Source organism: Vanessa tameamea, chromosome 12, assembly GCF_037043105.1.
Source record: "Vanessa tameamea isolate UH-Manoa-2023 chromosome 12, ilVanTame1 primary haplotype, whole genome shotgun sequence".
Classification (NCBI taxonomy): Eukaryota; Metazoa; Arthropoda; class Insecta; order Lepidoptera; family Nymphalidae; genus Vanessa; species Vanessa tameamea.
This window is the reverse complement of record NC_087320.1, coordinates 6,482,231-6,506,240: the sequence shown is the minus strand read 5'-3', so window position 1 is coordinate 6,506,240 and position 24,010 is coordinate 6,482,231. Positions and strand designations below refer to the sequence as shown.

General features: G+C 31.4%; 1 protein-coding gene across 1 annotated transcript in view; it reads right to left on the bottom strand.

Moving 5' to 3' along the window:
* LOC113393044 (lachesin-like) overlaps positions 1 to 24,010 on the bottom strand; it is an 85,401-nt gene that overhangs the window by 43,231 nt on the left and 18,160 nt on the right. The window contains exon 2 of the mRNA XM_026629738.2: positions 10,224 to 10,497. Coding sequence (XP_026485523.2) covers positions 10,224 to 10,332 — 109 coding nt within the window. The 5' untranslated portion in view covers positions 10,333 to 10,497. The remainder of the gene's footprint in view (positions 1 to 10,223; positions 10,498 to 24,010) is intronic.

The following is a 24,010-nucleotide window of genomic DNA, read 5'->3' as shown; positions in this document are numbered from 1 at the left end:
ATTTATAGATCTATTCACTCACAAATGCGATCCACTCCACGGAAACATAGTGAATCGGCTGGCCGTTAAGGCCCGTACCCGGCTGGACCCATGACCAACCAGGAAGAACCATCTCTCGTTCATTTATATATCTATCTCTGTGTATTTCACAATTATCTAAATATTACAATATGTATTCTCTGTCTGTTCTGTAAATATTTAAAAAAATGGTTCGTATAATTAATTCAATTTAGTTTCAGTTTACCGTTTCCCGAGTGTAAAATGAGCTGAAAATTAAAATTAAGTCAACTCAATGGCAATTAATGTGTTCACGGATCACAGGCTGATATGAAATAATGTATATGGGCCTTGATAAAAAAATTAAATATCCAATTTTATTTAAAAACAAAAGCATACATTAAACCTTTAAATCATTATATTAAAATGAAATAAGTAAAATATTCAAAAGGATTGCGTTTACCTTTTTTATTTTCTGGATTTTGTTATAATTTATAAATTTAAGTTTATTTAATTGAGATAAATAATGTAGAACAGGTGAGTCTTAAATTGAAATCTGAGCGAGTACTACTGAATTATGTAGAATTGTACTGATCTCGAATTGTTATTGAAATTAAATCATTCGTGATTTTTATTGTACTTTTAAGATTAATTCAATGTAATTTTAGTAATATTAGTAAAATACAATCTAAACAACTCACTATTACTTGAACGTTTATGTAAAATATATAAAAGGGGAAAATACGTACATTGGTGAGAGATTTAGTCAAGCCATAAACAAACACACACACACACAAACAGAGTATATTTTGGAATGAATCGACTCACGATTAATTTTATTTTATGCTGTTTTTCCGAAATATTTTTAGCAGTGTTAAGACACGCGGACCACCATCCTAACATAACAATATAGTTTTATTAAATTCTCGATTTGAAACATTGAGAAATACACAATTGTTCTTTACTTTTTAAACTGGTTTCATGCTGAATCGTTAACTTGAGAAGTTGTCGTTAACGGTGCATTTAACCGCGAAGAACCAGATAAAACCTAAGTGTATTGCAGTGTAACGAGTAAGTACAATTATACTACAAGAAAAGAGATAGCGTAATTTGTACATTGTGTAATTTTTTTCACTACCAATCTTTGACTTTATTATCAACCAATCGAAAAAAAAATGATTCTATTGGACGATTTGGTTCCATGATTTTCTACTAAATCGTCTCCGGTCGGATTGTCGTCGCATTTAATTGTGAGAATTAAGTAACGTATTTAGTTGTATATTTACATTATTGCCCAGAATTTAAATACTGTTTAAAATAATCAAACTTAAAAAATAAACGCACAAAAATAAAGAAATGTTTGTGCGCTCTGCCATTCCCATTAAGTAAGATAAGAAACAATTAATATTAAATTTATAATAGTGACCGATTATTATCCATTAAATATAGATTTATGTTATCGTAGACTATTTTTTTTTAAAAGGCAATAGTAACGATGTTACTGCTCTATATATTATCGACATAAATGTTCTGGGAACCAGAGTTGTACTGAATACTCGTTTGTTACTACGGTATACTTGGAATAATTTATTGTTTTTATTTTGGGTAGATTTTAAAGTCCATTTGTTTCGACTAATTATTTTAAATACAAGTTAAGACAGTTAGATATTGTATCTGAAATTAATGAGTATGTCGTCGTCACGGTTACGGATTCCAAGTTCGCGTTGTGAACGAGCGAACGTTTGCTTTTCTCGCCTGTTTACGCATTTGACGCATGTTTGCACCATGTTCTCTGTTTCGAGTCGGTAGTGTCCACGTCAAAGGGTTAGGATGTCACGAGCCAAGAGATAATGCTTAGGCGCACGATTAAGTGGTATTTATTTTTAATTTAAATAAAAACGTATGATGCTGTCAACTAAATCTTTTAACAATTCCGAATTTTAGGAGATATTTTTTTTCCAGCTATTACTCAATTTGCAATATTTGTATTTGTCAGTTAATTTTAAGCTGAGATGGTTCAGTGGTTAGAACGCGTGAATCTTAACCAGTGATTGCTGTTTCAAACCCAGGCAAGCACTACTGAATTTTTATGTGCTTAATTTGTGTAGGTATATATTTCATCTCATGCTCTGTGGTGATGGAAAACATGGTGAGGAACCAGCACGTGACTAACCTCAATGAAATTCTACCACCTGTGTATCCACCAACACTCAATGAAGCAGCGTAGTGCAATAAGCTCCATACGTGTTCCTAATGAGGATGGGAGGTCTTAGCCCAGCAGTGGGACATTTACTGGCTATTACTTACTTTAATTTGTTTAGGCCATCTTGCAATCTAAATTCGGACCATTTCCTCTTATCTTACAGAGTTTAAATTATACATGTGAATTTAATTTCGATGCCGTGGTGAGGTGATGATAATATACTTTACTGGCTGCTTACTTAATCCTACTCCCAGGATTGGTTCCAGACGAAGGAACTTCTTAACGTTCAACAGCAAAGACAACGGACAAAAACTTGTATTTCAAATGTTTTTTTACTATATATGTTTCAGGCTACAGTGTTTTTACGCCTTAACCATTTTTTCGCGCCTCAAACCTGCGTAAACCTGTACCAAGTAAGATTACTCAGTTTGTCGTAAACAAAACCGAGTAAAACTAAGTACTCGGCATAACTAGTACTAGCGGTATAAACAGTTCTAGGTATACCTGTAATCATCGTTATCGTAATTTATTTGAACAAAACAAAAAACATATTTGTAATATCGATATTATGCCACAGCACTATTAAAAACTATTATTAACTATTGTAAGATAACAATTGAAAACCTAATCGTTTTCCTATGATCATTATAATTTAATTTAAAATAGTATTTACATAAATGTCATCACCTTACTAGCTGTTGTAATATGTTTGTTTTTAAAATATTAAATATATATTAATATAATACATAGAAGGCTAAAATACATTAATTACAAGGCAACATTCCGAATGTCGGCATATGAAGATAATGGAACAAAACAGCTTAATTTTCGTAGTTTCGGTAAAGACGGGCTTTATGCGAGCCGCTGCACGCGTTAGACCAAGTGTAGCAAATGAAAATTAATAACCCAGTCCGAAGCCTGTTTTATCTGTACACTGATGCTGAAGCCGTTTTTAAAACTTTTATATAAAATAATAAAAATATTACTTTACGTATATGTGTTATTTATAATATTTTGTAATTTATATAAATTAATAACACTTAATACTTCCATGATATATATTAAATATTATAATATATTTTATTTGTTTTGAGAATGATTTGAGTTTTGTTCTCAAAATGCAATACAACTTTGTAAATATTTAGGTTATAGTTTATATACATATATATAATATCACGACTCTGATAGAACAATAAAACCATAATACAACCCATAAATTTAATAATATTAATTGTTAGTCAAATATGGTTTCTGTTGGTGCGTGCATCTGTGGAAACCACAGGATGTATTTTAATTAAACTCGACAATTTGATGGTATACTCTCTCTGTCCCAAACATTTTTTCAGAAAACGAAGTCTTTCCGTACGTCATATAGAATGATAAAAGTAGTTTTTGCTAAAATAAAATAAATAAACAAATATTCCGGGAAACTCGTAAAAATACATAGTTTTTTTATTGTTATCTGCATAGTCAAAGATCTTCTTCGCTTCGCATCTTCACAAACAATATCTACGCCATTTTAGAAGTCAAATTAAAATTTTAATCTTATTTTGAAGCTGTTAAGTAAATAATAAATTCAATTTAGAAAAAAAAATCAAGTAATAAATAAAATTCTATAGCATAGAGCAAACGGGATATCATAACATTTCACACCGTCGAACAAACTTTTTATTCCCGACTAGAAATTAATAACTCAAGGCAATGGCTGGCCGCTAAGTTTAACGAGCCACGACCCCGTTTATCTTGATCTACGACCAAGAGCTACATAAAGCTTATAAAGTCACGAATTAAGGATTAAAATATATTTTTAAATTAATTTCATGGTTTGTCATGAAAAACACAATAATATAAGCATAACCTTGAAACGTTACGTTTTTCTAAAATTGCAATAGTCACATCTTGGTGATAATTTAAAATTTACATATTTTGGAATTTATAACATATAAAACTCGACAATTAAAAAATGTATATATTCAATATATATATTTTAATGTGTAATTTAAATGAAATAAAAATATATAATTAGAACAATGCCGTAAAGATGACAACTAGCGGACAGACAGACAGAATAAAATATAATTGAACATCATTCCGAACAAGGTAAGAGTTGCGTTACGAGCAACTAACCTAACTCGTGACTCTCTTGCCGATATGACGCTTACTAATGCTAAATAATTATTTACTAACACGAATAGAAATTATGATTCCTATTGAAATAAAATAAATAAAACTAACAAACTGAGATTATATTATGAATATCACTATTAAATTAGTATTAGTAGTGATATAACAAACCAATGACAGTCGTTGATAACGTATAATAAAATTGTTGCAAAATTTATTATATTGTTTGATAAAAACGAATTATAAAATAAAATAAAAATTATGAAGAAAAAAAAGGATTTTCGTGTTGCACTTTATTACAACTTTTATAACGTGGAGTGGAACTTAAATGTACTTATAAAAACTTGAGCCAAAAAAGCTAATGTTGTATATATACAATATACATTTACGAAGAAACGTACGACGCATTTTAATATAAACTTAGTATACAAAATATAAAAGAATTTTATTACAATTTTCATATTACTGGCACGTATTATTTTCATTCTTATACGAAACCGAGCATTCAAGTATGTAAGTTCTAAGCAATATGATCAAGTAATATACAGGGTTTTGGTAATTCGACGTATTCCCGTTAGGAGGTAATAGGGGTGACTATTTGCGATAATTTTAACCCCCATATGCAAAAGTAAACCATTCTTGAGCTATCGCGTTTTTTAGATTTTTCAAAATAAGTCAAAAATGCAACTTCAAAAATTTATTAAAAAAAAGTATCAATTAATTAATTTCTTCTGATTTATAAAATAGATTAAACACTGGATATTTTTCAATATTTAAACAATAATTATCCCTCCAAATTTAAAAATGCTAGACGGAAAAAGATTATATTTCAATATATTTTTTATAGTTTTCCCTCAAAAACGCCTGAAAAACAAAAAAATCGTTATGAAACTTGTTCTGCAGATTATTTTAAAAATATAATCGTTTACTTAGCTTTCCGAAAATGTATAAAAACTAGGAATTTATTTCAAAGCAACCGAAATAAAATGATCAGAAAGGACGCTGGTGAAAATTCGTATTCGAACATGACCGAATTCGTCCTAAAGGTCGCTCTTTAAAATTCCCACAAAATTGATTTAAAATAATAACCAATGTAAAAAAACTTACGTATTTACTTAACTTACTTACTTAATACAAATTTAAAATAAAATTTAGTATATAACACACACAGTAATACTCACTTTTAATATGCGCGTATTTCGTATCTAATATCACACCTATTCGAAGCATAAGCTCGAACAAGTTTTAATCAAAATATATCATTGTACGCATTTCGTATTTGGTTGGCACTGTATCCGATTACGTATTCCAATTATTCAGTATTTCACGCCCATCGACGCCTATAATTACATTCTGATAGAATTGCATTAAATCCGCAATGCATTCATTTACAAATTTCCATACAATTTATCCAATGATTAGCCTTAATTCGGTGGAGTTTTTAATGTGTCTATCAATTACAGACGGAATTATTTGCGTACTATAGCCGTTTCAATTTCATCGCTATAATGAAACAATGTGGAATTCAAGGGGCACGGTGCAGAGACGGAAGCCTTAAACAATTAAAAGAAAAGGTTTGTATAAAGTGTTTTCAATTAAACTTGGAATCCGCTAAGGCAACGTCTGTGCGGGTTCCTGACGTCAAGCGTGCCGTCTACGTGGGAGAATCTGCGGTATTGCTTTAAACTGCAGCGGTCTGTTCGTGTAGACGGTCATTAAAGTGCAACAATTTGCCCGATCATGTAAACAGGTTTAGTTTTATTTGAGCACTGCGAGAACGTATTAAATGTTTTGCGTATATGTAATGAATAAACAGAAATTCCTATATTAAAATATTACCAAGATCTAATATATTTTTTCCTTTCAACAGTAATATAATCTTATATATCTTCACCGCTAATACCCTCATAGAGGTAAACTTGATATTACTACACCCGAGTTTGTCAGTATGAAGACACTTTTAATGATAAACCACTTTAGCATGCATTGTATTTTACTGTATGTTTTTTTTTATTGTAATTAAATGTAACCGATATGATGTCATATTTATCGACTTTTTATAATGTTATAAGTTCGTATACATATAATGTTACTTTTACAGGCACGCTGTTACTTAATAATAGCAAAAATATCATAAATGTTTAATAAAGCAGACACCGAATATTCACGCAAAGCAGTGTCTGGAACTTGATTTGCAAACACCCGCATTAATTTATTCAGCGTTAGGAAGAGAAAATTAATGTTTTCAAAGAGGCGTAAAGACGTACCGGACGGGATATTAAGCTTTTCATCGGGCGGACTATTAGTAAGAAACACGTTTAGTTACACTGAGTTAGTACTTCAAAGCCTCTGCCTGCGAAGCGTAAATATTTACTAGTAAACTAAAGTGCTTCTAGTTCCACTAAATTTTTACATTCATCAGGCGTTTGTTATAGTGTAGTGTTTTATAATGTGTGTTTAATAATAATATTTATTATTATTTTAGGATAATTTCCACTATTATAAATACAATGTTCAAGTCGATTAACATAAGAATAAAATTCTTGATTTATTTTTTTATATATAATCGCTCAGTGTAATGGGATTTATTACTATTTATTTTAAGATTGCATTGTTTTTTATCTCTGGTCCAAGTAAAAAATACGTGAGTACAGGTTATAGTTATTTTATATTATATTTAAATTTATTTTGAATTAAAAGAGTATTATTCGCTTGATTTAAAATAATAATAATAAGACAAATTAACGCGGCACTGTCTTCTGCAGAAAGTAAAAATAGTTCCTATAGTATATTTATAACAGGAGTCATACCCAAGAAGTTTCAACAATTTCTTAGTTCTTTAAAACGGGCAGCTTTAATGCTTCTGCATCTGTTAGTTATACTCAATACTTGCAGACTAGTCATAATATTATAAACAATTAATGTTCAACTTTCATTTCGTTATCATGTCCGAAAAATGTCGAGAAACTTTCGACATATTTCGATAAGACTAAACTTAACATAGGCATGGATTTAATGAATCGCAATTATGAAAACGATACGAGTAACTTATGTGAAAGATAAACATTAATGATATTTAATTATAACTAAACATAGTATTTGAATTCACAGGATGGTGAGCAGACAATACACCGACTACTCAGCCTCAGGCCCAGATAAGTTAAACTTCATCATTCCTTCATTCAGTAACTTAGACTCCTTCATTAAGTAACTGCGATAGATGAAAATAACTAAGTATATGTTTTTCTAGTTTATAATGTCATTTCAGTGACAAAAGCCGTAACGAAACACGAAAAAATGAATCTTTACAAAACCTAACACTTTACTTGCAAATATCTGACTATTATTTATAAGAAATATGTATTTTTTTCTCAAACAATTTGTATATTGATAATGTTTTATTATTATATATGTAAAAAATAACTATAGCAAATATATAAATTCATTTATTTACATAATAATTGTTAACATCAAGCAAATATATATAATTTAATATGCGTTTTAAATAAACCTTAAATTATTTTAAAAATATGGAATAGATGTTATTTTCCGTTGTATTATAATATGCTAGCATTTATTATTATTATACTACATTTAATGTTGATCGCAGTATCAATCTCTATCTCTCTCTTCAATTTCTAGTCATTTTTTCGGTAAACCGTTCATGGAAACGCCACACATGCTTACAATTACTCCCTCACAAATACACAATTATTGCTCTCTATATGGTAGTACTAATTGATTCAAAATAAATATGACGTAAATGTCGGCTTCATATGTGTCCTCAAACCGCCAAAAGATGAGCCTAAGCCCAGCCGTGCAAGATTTACAGCCTGCTGCTTAACTTTACGTTTTACTCTACGTGCTGTACAATATACAAAAGTATACGATTACGTAATACGTAACACATATTATTAGTGATCGACCAGATATTGTATTAATTGTTTGAACGATTGCTCTACAATGCTTCTTTTGATAGTAAATAATTATTATTAGCACATTGAACCATTAAAAAAACAAATAAACTTATTATTTTCTCATTCATCTCATTAGTATCACTTTAGAAACAATAACTAAATATAAAAAATAATTACCGCAAAAAGAGGTAATTTTATTTATTTCGTATCATCTATATACATAATGTAATTGTTTAATGAAATTGAAAAATAAATAGCACGTTATACAAATTATATCAGTATGTATAGGAACATTATTGCCGTGATTATTCAAACATTGAACTCAACTAACCTCAAATTATTCAAGAATAAAAGATTTATTATATTTATAGATATATTTATAGATATTTTATAACACAAAATTCAAGTTTATCACGTCTATAGATTTATTTTATATACTAAAATCTTCTCAGAATCGCGCTACAACTTCGCCTCTACTTTTTAAAAAAAAGGAGGTTCACTGCCCGCTTCACCACGCTGCCTTAATGCGCAATAGTGGATACACCTGGCAATTTTTTATCCACCGGTTTCCTTAAGATGTTTTCCTTCGCCGCCGAGCACGAGATGAATTATAAAAATAAATTAAAAACAACAAATTTTAGTGTTGCTTTCCCGGGATTTAACTCGGAGTCATTCGTTAAGATTCACGTCTTCTAATCACTGGAAAATTACTTATATAAATAAAGTATTTATTTAAATAACACACTCTGACGTCGCTCTAAATTATTTGTGAATGTTCTAAACTCCGTACACTTGTGGGAATTCTCGTTTCAATACAATTTAGACGAATGGTAACACATGATAACAATTCATCAGCCAAATGTAATTCCGTTGATTATTAATATAAGCCTCCTGATTAATAAGCCCTTGTATTTTTCTTGGATTTAAAATTTCATAGGTTGTTTATGTTTTTTTATGTGCATATAAAATTGAGTGCTGTCGAGAAGAAGATTTTCATTTCTCTATTGCGAGATTACAGATAGCGTGAAACAGATTTCATCACGATATTTTCCTCCGACGCCGAGTACGAGATGTATTATAAACACTAATTAAGCACAGTGAAATTCACAGTCTCCGGTCTATTTTTATATATGAATTATTTAAAAAGAAGCGATACGAGTAAATCGACGTTGAAATAAAAAATAAAATAAAAAAGGAATTCCGTTTTAACATCAATGCTAAAGGATTTTTAAGCGAAGCATATTTTATTAATAGTTAAAATAGAACCGTCAGTTTCAATTCTGTATTTTACAATTCCAAATACCAACTAGTTTTAGTCACAAGGTACACATATTTCATTCATAAATAAAACCTTTCGTAATTCTCTTTTTAAAATATTCATACTGTATTATTTCTAAAAAATAAAAAATCTCTTGTTATGTATAATCGAAAAATTGCTAGAGCGCCAAATATAAAAATCTGCTAGATTTTATTCTATCAAAATGAATTAAATACTCAATACTTAAATGATCAAAAGTTATGTTTTATCAGTAATATTAATAGAGATAAAAATATATTATTTATATACAAATGTGCATATTATACGATCATTCGTTTTTCGGTATATTATACAGAACATTGTAGAGCTCTGACCTGGCCGGGTGGGTAGCAATCCTTTCTTAGCTAATCTACCGCCATAATTTTTGGTGTGCTCAAGTTTAAAGGGTGTGTAAGCCAATGTAAACACGTCCAATATAGAGAGATCTTAGACTCTACGGTTGCTGCTTTTGTGATATGAGAAGTGATTCCCTTAAATCAAGGTAATTTCAGTTCAAGTATCTATGGGCGACGTTGGCTACTTAAAATCAGAGGAGCTATTAACAATGTCTTCTCATAAAAAAATATTTATAATACACAAACACCAAATTTATATTCTATTGCATATACTTTTTTAAAGTAACGTATGTCTATAGATTACACCTAAGCGATAATCCAACACTTACCTGCAACTATAGTGAGAAGAGCAAACGTATATACCAGCGGTAGTCCTCCCGTTTCCATGGCAACCCTCGGTCGCCTCCTCGCTTCCGTAGTCATTATGTCAACAGCCATTTGATATTCTAATTCCAGTATCTTTCGCTTGTCGATTTAAAATACTTCTTAACTTAGATTATTATTGTCTCGATTGCATCGTACATAGTTAACTTATTTCCTTAGAATATAATAGAGAAAAGTTTGTTATTGTCATATCATTGCAATTCCTCTTCTTTGTTAGATCTGAAACAATAAAACGAACTTTTTGTTACGAAGCAATCTCGGGTGCACTTTTGCAAGCCAAATACTCGCTCTTCATTTTACAACTATTGTTAGAACAATGATTTCTTTCATTTAAAGTTTTCTTCTGGCCTAGAAGCAATTCATTTAGTATTAATCTTAATTTGAACTGGTATTTACTTATTTATAATAAAAATGAAAAATATCGTACACATTTAATGTACTTAATATCGAGACAGGTTTTTATTTTATTTTAACATTTCTGTAAAAATATCAAAAATAGAACATTCTGATTTAAAGTCGGCTAACAAGAACATCTATTATATCGTATAACTTACATTATTTGCAAAAACCAACTTCCGAGTAAGACTTTATCAAAACAATAATTCGATGAATGTCTATAAAGACATCTACTATAAGTCTTATAACTCAAAGGGACAAAGTTCTAAAATGTTTTTAACTATCGTGGCACATCACACAAACCCTACCCTACCACAGAATATCACGCATATGACGTGTTGCGTATACTTACATGTCTCTGTACATATGGTAGTTTTTTATTACACCAGTTTCCGCGGCGCAGCATGAGCAAACTGAGATAAAACAGAAATGATTGCCGCTCTGACGGTATATTGTTTTAAGTGTTTTGTTTCATTGGAGCTCTTCTGTACTTTTATTCACGTACAACAAACACTGATCTGAGCTGTACGATGAATGTTCGACTCGGTAAGTTGCTTAATCAATACTAAACCGTATATTATGTAACATTTTGTAATTTTATGTTACATACTAATAATTCACGAGGTTCATTAAAACGTTTTACTATCAAAATTTAATAGAATATTCAATTTGTGAGTAAACAACAAAGCATGTATCTTAATAAATAAAACATATTATAATACGAGATATTATTATAGTACAAGATTGTATAAATAATAAAAAAATGTTAATATTTAGTATTCGTTGATTTTCACGCATAATACTCATGATATTGATGACGATTAAAATAAAAAGATTGATGAAAGATGAAGTAATGAATTTCTTACCAGTTGTTCTCCTTAACCTTGTTAAATAACAATTCGAAAGTGCTCGTAAGAACCTACTTTAATAAGTATATACTTTAATAAGTTATATTTTTTATTTTAATTCATAGACAGTCGTTAATAAGAATAATGAAAAAGTATGAACGTCCAACATAACAGTCTAACGCTTAGCACATCGATATTTATTTGTCCTTGTAAGTCAAAATGTCAACGACATCATCGTATCTTGTTCCGTGATTTATGTTAACGGAGATATAAAGTACGGATGAGTATCGTTTGCACAGGAATATAATAGTTTACAGTGGGTGTCGTTCGGGTCTATCAATTGAAACATGTTCTCGTGACGGAGACGGCGTCTTTGGCGTGCGGCGTCGCGACAATAAACAATACAAACAACCCGGCCCTGCGTTTGACACCAGCCCGTTCGAAGTGGATTAGAGCGCTCTACAGGGAGTTCGGCAGCATTTAGGGAACGTAATAGCCTTCTGCCGTGACCTGTTTTAGTTGCGACAAATAGAGATTTACGGGATAGTCTCCCGGGGATTTTCAAAGGCAGCTCGTTCTTCCTAATAAAATTGAATGGTGTTTACTTTGTGGTTACTTTATACGAAAACCGTTTTCCGTTTGGCGACGTGTAATTCCATTTATAAGTTTTTATGAATTCGGATTCGTATTGTCAGTCGATTTTGCACTCATTCGACAAAGTGTCCAACAAAGTTTCGCATAATTTATTTTTTCTTGAAATTTGTACGAAAAAATTCTGAAAAATGCTTAAGGAAAGAACGAGATGGAAATGCGTCCAAATTAAATATTCATTTAATTTTATGCGCTCAAAGAACATACGAACATAATGAATGTATACGCGAATTTAGGCGTAACTATCGTAAAGTAATATTTTTATATTATTACTGAGATGGCAATGTCATAATCGAATCGCTATACATCGTTATGTATGTACGTATTAACGTATAAACCCTTAATACCGGGGAGTTACGTTCATTCAAGACACTTCGTCGCTTAATTATTTTACATTTGTATACAAAGACGAAGCATTCAGTTATCTCACGAGTGCCACACACTGATACGAGCCTAACCAGCTCATTCCATTGTCATATTTACATTGTATATGTTCAAATAAGATTTATGATTTAGCTAGAATAGAATCACAACTGAAATAATAATAATACCTAAGCATATGAGTTTTTTTTATGGCATCGGGTGGACGGACCACCTGAAGTCCTAACCTGTGGTCACCACTACCCAAGCGTCGTTTCAGGCGTCGCATGAAATTTTAATAATTTCTTACATAACCTCGGCATACGTTGGTGTAGTTGGTTACACAGGCTCATTCGCCCTTCTAACCGGAAAACAACAATATTAAGTATTACTACTTAGCCGTAGATTATATGATGAGTGGTTACCTACCCAGACGAGCTTGCAAAAACTTGCCGAGATAACCGAGTGGTACACGTGAATTTTAAGCGATAACCGCGAGCTCTCTGACTCTGACCTTTTTTGTTTTTTTTTCTCGCTGGAAAACGCGTTACGCGCTTCCCCCACGTGATGGGGGAAGCGCGTAACGCAAAATGACGATTCAAAAGTGCTTGTAAAAGCCTACTTGAATAAAGTATATTTTGATTTGATTTGATTTGATGTTAAGTTGGGGGGGGGGGTTGTACTCGCCAGTGCCCTGGACGCCGAGTGTGCCCAGGTACACCGGAATACCCACTAAAAACCAACTATACCCTCTCCGTCTTTCGGCGGGCGCCACGGGATCGCTTACACGTGCTACCGTGATGCCCTGACGGTCGGCCCGCCTATGCGGGCCTCCAACACCTAGAGGGGGTTCCCGGGGTGAGCTCTCTGACCTAGTCAAGCACCTTTAATTTTTCATTTGTCATTGTCTTAAATTTATTATTATATTAAATTATGTTTATAATTCATCTCGTGCTTTCGAAAGCGGGATTGTTTTACATTATTCTGTAATGTTGGCCATGTTTTAATATACTAAAAAAAAAACATCTTCAAAAGAGGAAAGGAAGTCTTAATCCAGCAAAGGAACATTTACAGGCTGTTCCGTTATGTACATAATATAACTTATTTTGATTCTATCGGTTAGCCTTGATAAACAAATTCACAAATATTTATGTTTGAATTGAATTTCACTTTGTTTATTTGCTTGGATCACTTTGATCCAGGAAATAGTGCGCTACGTATGGTAATCTCAAAGTGAATGCGAATAAATAAGGGAGCTACAAAACTCTGGCTCGACTTTAGCACTGGTTTACTTGTTTTGTTTTTTGTATATAGTTGTCGAATAAATATTTAAAAGTTATCCCTTAATGCGCTACGAAATTTAATAGGTTTAATATGAACTGTTCAACATCGGTGAGACGTACTAAAGAACCCCCTCCCGGAAATTAAAAAATATCGAATGAAATGAAGATTGGGACATAAATCCCATCCTGGCAAAAGGCCAAAGTAACGTTATAGTCAAGAAAAATGTTCTGGACACTTCATTTTGCTTCGAAAAAAATCTAATAAAACTTAACCAAATTATATATGAAAAGCAAATTTAAGGATGAAATTGATGAATTTAAGGATGAAATTTAAGGATTCCATACGTATTTTATTTCAAATCAGATATTAGATAAATTTTATCAAGATTATTCCACTGGACATTTCCATACATAAATGGCTCCTCTTAGCATCGTTTATGCTCTTCACATTCTTAAACCGCAATTAAAAAGTTAAATTGTCCGGTTAATGACGACCATTGTTCTTGAAGACGTTAGATTCACTACTTCTGTGAAATTGACTATATAATGTTATAAGTATAGGCATTGGCTTAAGTCACGATAACTTAATTATCTTATCAACTCATGTCACCCGCTTCAAGAGGGCAACGTCTTCACTCTCCTCTTAATGCGATCTCCAATTTGTTTTAAGCAGCTAAATAGAAGTGATGAGTTTTAATAAATTAAGTCTATTTAATATTTTAAATTACATTTATTAAATACAAACCTTATTTAAACTAATAAAAATACAGTCTTTACCAATGAGATTCCTTAAATGAAGATTCATTAACTTATTTTCTTAAGAAAGGATAATGAAATAAACAGAACTATTCATAAATTATTTTTGAATTACTTTGGTTACTGAGACATATAGTAAAGATATATGCTATCACGATCTATTTTGAAAGCTATTTATTGATCAACAAATCTTGCGTGCAAAGTTTAGTTTTCATACAGCTATAACATATATATATATTATAGTACAGGATTCGCTTGAAAGGTGCCTTGGCGTACATTTTCCTTTTAGACTTCATAGACTTTAGGTTAGATTCAAGTAGTTTATCCACTAGTTAGTCTCAGCTAAAAATATAAAATGATATATTTAAAGTTTTCACTTGCAAGAATTTTGATTAAAAAACATTCTTCTGATAAACATTTCAATGTTAGGTGTGTATTATAGACTAAAAACAATGAATATGGCTTGAATATAAATCTAGAAATTCCACTACTATCACAAACTGTGACAAAGTTAAAAAAAGTTCTCAATTAATTACATTCATTGCGGCGCAAACTTCGCTCGTTAACTAACAATTCCCTTAAATTCTCATTCAATTAAGTGTTGAATCCCTTTGCCGAAGTTTTATAAAGAGCTAGTGACCTGTCACTTGCATGTTAGAAATGATAAAATCAAGAATTCAGTCAATATAAAAATCACCGCTTTCAAAGTATGATTTATTTTCAGAAACGAAAAAATCCAAGTGACGTTATATGGAGATTCAGATTTGACTATCCCCTGAGAACTCTTTTATAAATTCTCTGTATAAAAGTACCTACGAATACGTGGGGTACATACGTAGGGTAGACGCAAACAGCATAACTCGACAGATTTATTAAAATCCAGTGGTTTCCGATTGATGCCTGTGCACAGACGTACGGTCAATATTTCCAGGAATATTGTTTTTTACTCTGTAAAGGTCAAATACATATTTTCACAAAATTGTTATTTTCCTTCGACCCAAACTGTAACCCATCTCCTTTTAATATAGATTTCACTATGATCAATTTTAAGTATCGTAGCATTTAAATAATTTTTAAACTTTATGGGCTGCACGGTAATAAAAATCGACTATTTCAAACAAATATTCTATTTGCCTAACGTAAATATATCACGGTTCTAATCAGTCAGTCAATTTTAAAATTAATCTTGCATTCGTAAATGGAATAAAATTTAAAAAATATTCACGTGAACGTCGAACAGAATTGCAATCTTTATTATATTTATTACTAACAAAATTCTGTGTTACTTTCTTACTTTCATTTCGTTCTCTCATAGATATGAATATGAAATAAAAAAAAATCAGTTTCTAGAAGTACAGAGTTTAAATAAGTTCTATATTTTTCCTAATAACTAAAGCATTAGATGCGTATAATTTTAGCTTCCCACTCTCTGATTTTTTTATGAACATTTATAAGTGAGTAGACAATATTCCAAGAAGCTTTTAGCTTTGCTAAGTAATGAATTTAAACCTCTTGTCAAAAAAGGCATATATCTCAAGAAAATATTATATAGATGATAAAAAATCATGTCGGTAATACATTAATTTTCATTGACGATATCATTTTTTAATTGACATATTTTTGTAATAAGACAGAAAAGAATAAAATCTGAGTTTCTTCTCAATCGAAATATCGAGGATAAGAGAAAGTAATTTTACTTGAGAAATATTTAATGTAGTTATTTCCTTTTACTTTTATTTCTTATATTTTTATAGAATAACATGGTTGCAGTTTTAAAAAATCGCCTTTGCGTTGTTTGTTGCTTTTTTTTTTAAATTTCTAATTTGAAATGTATGTATACTATCACAAACTGTGACAAAGTTAAAAACTTAATATGTATTTCAAACAAAAATTTTTTTTTACAAAAAATATAAAAAAACATTTGCTAAACTATGTGAATTTAATTTTGTAGTTTTTCGTGATACTTTTTACGCAACACATGTTTTAAAAATAAAAATAAACTCAATCAAAGTTATCCTTATCTATAAAAATATTTGTATATCGATTGACATGAAGAGAAAAATTACGATAAAAAATTATATTAAAAAGCACAAGGTAAATAATTTTGCTACGAAGGTATAGGATACATTTGTATAAGGATTCGTCTAGACGGGCACAATAGCTCTTTTAAAGAACCTAAACAAAGAATACAATGCCAATCGTAATACCTATTATATACTGCAATATAAATGAAAAAGAACCCTTAATCAATACTGAGTACAATAAAAAAAAATTGGAAACCAAGGTTGCATTTTAGTGTAGTATATAGTTGTAACAATTTTTATTGGGTGTTAGGATCAGATTATTATATTTATTTGAAAACTCATTGAAGTTTTCAGTAAAACAATTATCAGTAGTAGCTTAGAGCTTCGCACCTATTTTTTAATTTTTTTTTCTCGCTTCCCCCACGTGATGGAAGATGGGGGGGGACTCCCCGGAGCCCTGGACGCCGAGTGCGCCCAGGTACGCCGGGTTTACTCACTAAAAAACCGGTACCCTCTCCGTCTTTCGGCGGGCGCCACGGGATCGCTTGCGCATGCTGCCGTGACGCCCTGACGGTCGGCCCGCCTATGCGGGCCTCCAACACCTAGAGGGGTTTCTCGGGGTTAGAGCTTCGCACCTGACCTGACTCGGGTCTTATCGATTTTTTTTTTGTCTCATCGGACAATCGAATTGAAGATGAAGGGTGTTCAAATATAAATGCGCACACTTGTGTATATTACATTAACAGCCTGTAAATTTCCCACTGCTGGGCTAAGGCCTCCTCTCCATTTGAGGAGAAGGTTTGGAGCTAATTCCACCACGTTGCTCCAATGCGGGTTGGTGGAATACACATGTGGCAGAATTTCGTTGAAATTAGACACATGCAGGTTTCCTCACGATGTTTTCCTTCACCGCTGAGCACGAGATGAATTATAAATACAAATTAAGCGCATGAAAATTAGTGGTGCTTGCCTGGGTTTGAACCCGCAATCATCGGTTAAGATGCACGAGCTCTAACCACTAGGCCATCTCGGCTGTATACAATATATAATAAATACAAGTGTATGATCTTGTAACACAAGATTATATACATACATCACGTTATACTTAAAGATCATCTTAACGTATGAAATAGGTATCCCAATATTTTGGTTTTAATATTTTCATTATTATAACATTGCATATCATGTTACGGCATTCTTCGGGTTTATAAATTATTAAATTAAATATTACTGCTAAAAATTACATTGTGATTTTTTTTAATAAAGTAACAGAATGTTTATAATCCGTTCCGAAAAAAATGTACTTATTACAGAGCGAACCGAATTTGTCTCCGGGCAATTTCCCCATCGACAATTTCCGAAAACACATTCTAATCGGGTCCCCTTTAAAGCAATATTCTTGTATTGAGGTCCACGTTATTTTATGTTATTCGCTACATTTATCGACATAATAAAACAAAATTAGTGTCGATTTGATTCTAATAGATAAACAATGTTTGCTTTAGTATCAGTTTTAAATATCATACGCCTATATATTTAAGAGTGTCAAAATGTAATAATGTGCTTGATATAAAAAATTATGACAATGTTTAATATTACAAATAACTTGAAGCAAAATGAAGTATATTTTCAAATTATATCTCCAAATAAAATACTGTTTCTCTATTAATAACACTAGCGATCCGCCCCGGCTACACACGGTAGCAATTTATAAATAAAGAAAATTATATACTATTTATATTACATATGGTGGATACACATGTTCCAGAATTTCATTGAAATTAGATACATGGAGGTTTCCTCACAATGATTTCCTTCGCCACCTATTGATTTTATAACGTAACAAATACAATAATTATTATCATGAAATCAATTGTTTACAACATGACATGTAAACTTTTTCTGCTAGGTAATCTAATATTAAAAATAAATAAAATTTGTTTATTTATATGTAGGAGATGATTTGCAGTACCAATTGACCAATTATAAAATTGCTACCGCTTTTGAGCAGTGTGGTGGAATTAGTTGCAAACCTTCTCCCGGAGAAGGAGAAGAGGCCTTAACCCCGTAGTGGGACATTTAAGGCCGTTACTTTTACTTTTAACCGTCCCTGCTTTTTAAGTGTGTACATAAAAAATTATATTGTATTTTTAGGCCAAGCACCTTTAAAGGTGCGCGAACAACTCACCAAAGTATTATTTTTATTTATATAGAAGAAGATATGTTTCTAGAATAATGTATTTGGCACTTTAATCGTTTCTGATCAATCATTTGTGACACGTTAAGTCAAACATCAGAGAGCAATATCACAGAATAAAAACTAAAAAAAAATCTTATTTTAGATTATTATGGAAAAAACCAGTCATATATAATACTGAAATCAATTTGTCATTGAATGACAGTGAAAAAAAATTAAAAAACAAAATATATATATGACTTGTAATAACAATGAAGTGTATACAGACGGGCGTTAATACTTTACATTACTTCCGACAACTATACCCCAGAAATAAGGCTTAAGGCACGACGGTGGAAACCCATCCTCCCTCCTCCTGTGTGATTTACGCTTATAGTAGGCTCGTGAGGAAAACTGCCTTTGATGGATGAAAATCTGCCCTATTTATATCGAGCTGTATTATAAACTTAAAACTGACCTTTAAGATTAAAAAAGACAGTCCTAGACTGCCTTTTACCTTGTCACTCATATGCTGATCAAACATGGATCTATAATACTCACACGAAAGAACAAATTGAAAAAAGGCAAAGAGTTTTTAACCTAAAATTCAGAGACAAAAAATGACACAGCGAAATAAAAGAAAGAACAAAAAGGATTGATGCTTTAACCAACTGCAAGAATCTAAAGTGGAAGTGACCACACATTGCACGTCAGGATAAAGAGAGATGGACTAGAAAAGATACTGCATGGGCTTGCCCCTTCCGGAAAAGGAAGAGAGCCCCTTAGAAAGATGAGAAGACGAACTTATAAAATTCGTAAAAAAAAACTGGATGAGAATAGCTCAAAACAGGAAAAAGCGGATTGAGATGGAGGAGGCCCTCCGTCGAGAGGTCCTTAGTTCAAATTATATAAAAAAACACTGTTTATTATTACTAAGGAATTAAAGAGTCATTTTATGTAAAAACAAAAATTATAAGCTTTGTGTAATAAGTCCAAACCTCCTCAAAGACAAGAGTTCTTAGCCCAGCAGTAGGACATTTAAAGGATGTCAAGGAGTTTAAACTCCTGTCAGACTCCGGCCACGATGACATTTCTCAACAAAGTCCTACCAATAACGCGTGAGATATTACATTATATAGAACTGATATGTATGTGAACGCAAAGACGAGAAGAGATGCACTCTCGTAATCCAATGGGACAGTAATCTGGCACTGGAGACAGTGCAGGCGCAGAATTAACAGCTTTACGTTCGTATCCAGGTACAGTGGCAACTTCCAAGTAACGGGCTATTGCTAAGAGAATACAGAAATACCAAATATTTTTTTCAGACCAATGAAGCAGGCGTAGTAATAAAATGTATAAGTACTGTATACAGTTCATATAAATAATATAATTCAGTTGTCCATAATATTTTTTCTAAGATCCCATGAGGTCCTTTTTTTTCAGTGACACTGGTTATTTTCTTCACACAAAAGACCTAATCATTGTTTCTACGTCTCAGGTAATCCCGTATATCTTTATCCTAGCCGCTGTGTATAGCTACAATTTTGATATCATTACATTCTCTCTCAATTCAATACAATTATCGTATAGATTTAATTATGTCTCCAGACATAATGAGAAAACTTTACGAATTCAGAACTTAGTTATACGAAATTATAATAATCATGACAATCTTTTATCTGAATTTTATTTATTTTTATAATTATTATTCTATTTGTACCAAAGGAATCAGACCTGTTACCTAAGTTTACATTTTCCGAGATTAAAAACTGTCGTAAGAATGTGAATTGTTTGTAACATTTCGGTTACTTTAAATAAACTACCGAAACATAAATCGTGTAGTTGTAAACACAACACAAATCTATTTTTCTTTTCCCGATTTTTTATTATTTCTCACATATGCATGATGTGGTTACAACTAAGGTTTGAAAATATTAGAAACCAATTAATAAAATTTTGAATCACAAAAAAAACATTGGATACAATTGTCAACTTGAAAAACATCATACAACAAACATTATTGTATTAAAGGTATTATGATTCTATCTAAAAATGACTTCACTGTTAATAGAGAACTTTACTGGCGCAATTTTGTTAACCTAAGCTCTTGTCTGTAGGTGCCAACGCCAGAACTAAGCTGAGCTAAGCGAAATTCATATTGAGTCTGGCTTTCACGTGAAATTCACAACACGAAACTACCATTCTATTTAAGAGCAGACTGCCTTTGCTATATCCTAACCCATTTACATTAGTCAAATTAAGGAAAGTTTTAAATGAACTTTGTCTCTTATAAATATATAATTAAATGATTCAATCAAGATCGGACTTATGAGTGTTACATGTGATGCTATTTAATTACGACTTAAGTTTATTACTGAATTGAATAAAACTAATGTATTATCTATCTATTTATTTATTTAATAAAATTCGATTTGACCGGCCATTACAACAAAGAAGCCATAGTAGAGACCTAGGATCAGTAATAGCAGCGTAGAAATCCCGCTAGATTGACTGATGACCTAAAAATGTGGCGGATCCAACCGATCCGGAAAGTGAAGGAGGAGTTTTGGCATGCATAAGAAGACTATGAATATTGAACTGCAATGGGCTGAATTATTAAGAGAGCTATTAAATTTGTAGAAATGAAAAAAATGTGTCAGTTTGATTTTGCTACCGACACTGTCAAATACCTATTCGATGATTGACAGAATTGGAAGATCTTCAAAGATTATACCAAGGCCCAGACAGGCTAATTGCAAACATTAACGTAAACCAGTAAATATACATCAACTTGTGTCAGGCTCCTCGAACCAGAGCGAACTCTTTGTTTTAATAAATTAAAAAATGAATAAAGCACATATTAGTCGAATTCCGTCCCGTTTCAAGTGAAGACGGTATTTAGTAATAAAAATTCAATAAGTGTACAGAGCGAAGGGTATTAGCGGCGCGAGTTTTCCTCGTCGCTTAAATAATAACATAGACATTTTCCAATACATGCTCCAATAAGAGCCCCCTCCGGCACAACGCGCCTCCCTACAACGAGTAATGCCCCAAAATAGAGTCTTCGTTTTCACGACTTTAACGAAAATTTATGAAATTTGTTAAGCCTCCTACGTAAGAGAATTGACAACTAAATACTTATTTAATTAGCTAAGAAAATATTCTTGTTTTTTTTTGATAAGTGAATTTTTTCATAAACAAAAACCATTTCAAATTAAACTTTATAAAAAAAGATTATTAATTGTTACTGTATTTCGTTTTAATGAATACTATAAAAGTAACCCGTTTAAATAGTAATAATAAAAGTTCAACTTACGTAAAAATTTTTGGATTGAATAATATTCATGAGCTGTAACACTTATGTGTCAAATTTCCTTTATACATACAATTTCATAGTAGAAGATTTAGTTTAACATGAACAAACCAGATATTGTAAATCAAACTACTAACGGCAAGAACATATAACTTTTTGCCGATATTTCATAACTATTTAAATTCAATCTTGTTTATGTTTAAAGCCCATTTACGAATTACTTTGATAGTAAGCCGTAGTACGTTGCAAGAGATATACAAACATGCTCTCAACTTGCCTACACAGTTTAAACACGTAGGCCGAGTAGGCTTAACATCCGAAACATTCCAGGCAAATACCATAGTACTGCTTTCAGACCGGATTTTAAGATTAAACCATGTAATTTTCATGAATATAAGAAATAGTCTATATTATGATTATGCATTTAAGGTTAAAGTAAAGTTAATAAATAAAAGAAAAAGTAATGTTTATAATTTAAAATTTTCTTTTTTTGCAATAAATCGGCATTATAATTCGGCAAAATTATATGGAAGTATTAGTAAGTGACCTAACATTCTTACGTGTGAAATCACAAACACAATTTTGTGGCAATTGCACATAAAATTTAAGAATTATTAAATGGACATTTAGGCAATTATTATTAATATAAGTGGAGACGCTTCTCTTATGAAATTATTACTCAGCTTTTGTGATATTGGTCTCTCATGTTTCCTCGTTCTGTCTGACTTACACCTTATTGTACTTCTTTTGTCTATCAATCATGCTGGAACCTCGAAATATGTCAGACCCATTTTCATTTTAATGAGAGTCATTTTATTTCGCCATTACCTTGGTTTCTTTGTTCGTTTTATATTATGAATATAATGTTTGTAACTGTTTTATCCGTGATTTGATAAAATAAGAGTTCAAATACGCGGATCGCTGATGCCCGTTGCTAATATAAAGTTTAGATTTTTTTGACGCTAGTCTGTCCCGATGACTTTATACAATTAAAAGTGGCATGCTAAAATATAGTACAACTAAAAATGTATTATCTGTAGTAGTGCACTTATAATAATAAAAACTTTTTTTCATCAACAGACATATTTACAATTTGTTCAGTTAGACTACAGGAAATGCGAAATTCAACGACTACTTTTTCATACCTAAAAAATAATTTTAAATTTGGATTATAGTTCAATGGAAACCTTTATAATTCTATTATGTGCATGGTGCGTCCACCAACCCACAGTGGTGCACCGTGATGAAATAAGCTATTCCTTAAACAGGAAAAGTGATATTTGCTTAGAAAGGTTAACAGTTTTCAACGTTATTAAAAAAAAATGTACCATATATACTCAACTAGGCTCAACTTGGAATTGAATATTTAAATTAATACACATAATAAAATACGTACAACATCTTGTAGCTACAAACAAAAATAAGTAAAGGTTCTCAATTATAATGATTTATATGTAATAATTTTACAATGTTATTGCGTTTTATACATACTTAATAACGAAAAACATTTGTATTTTATCTATACAATTTAATTAATTCTTGTCATTTGATTAATCCAGTACGATCCATGTGATAAGCCAAAAAATATTGTCATAATTAATCATTTTTTTATCTTTACAGTTTTTTTTATACTATAGGGTAAACGAGCATGGGGGCACCTGATGGTAAATGATCACCAACGCCCACAGATGTTTATTAATATTATGTAATAATAACCATAACATCTTATATAGCCAATACGCCATCATTCTTGGGAACTAAGATATTATGGCCCTAATGCCTTTAAACTGGAAAACAACAATACTAAACATTACTGTTTGGCGGTAGAATATGCGTGGGTAGAATATACCTATACAGTCGGCATCGGGCGGACATAAGGTTAAAAAAATTAAATTTTCTTTGTTTTGATTATATACCTAATT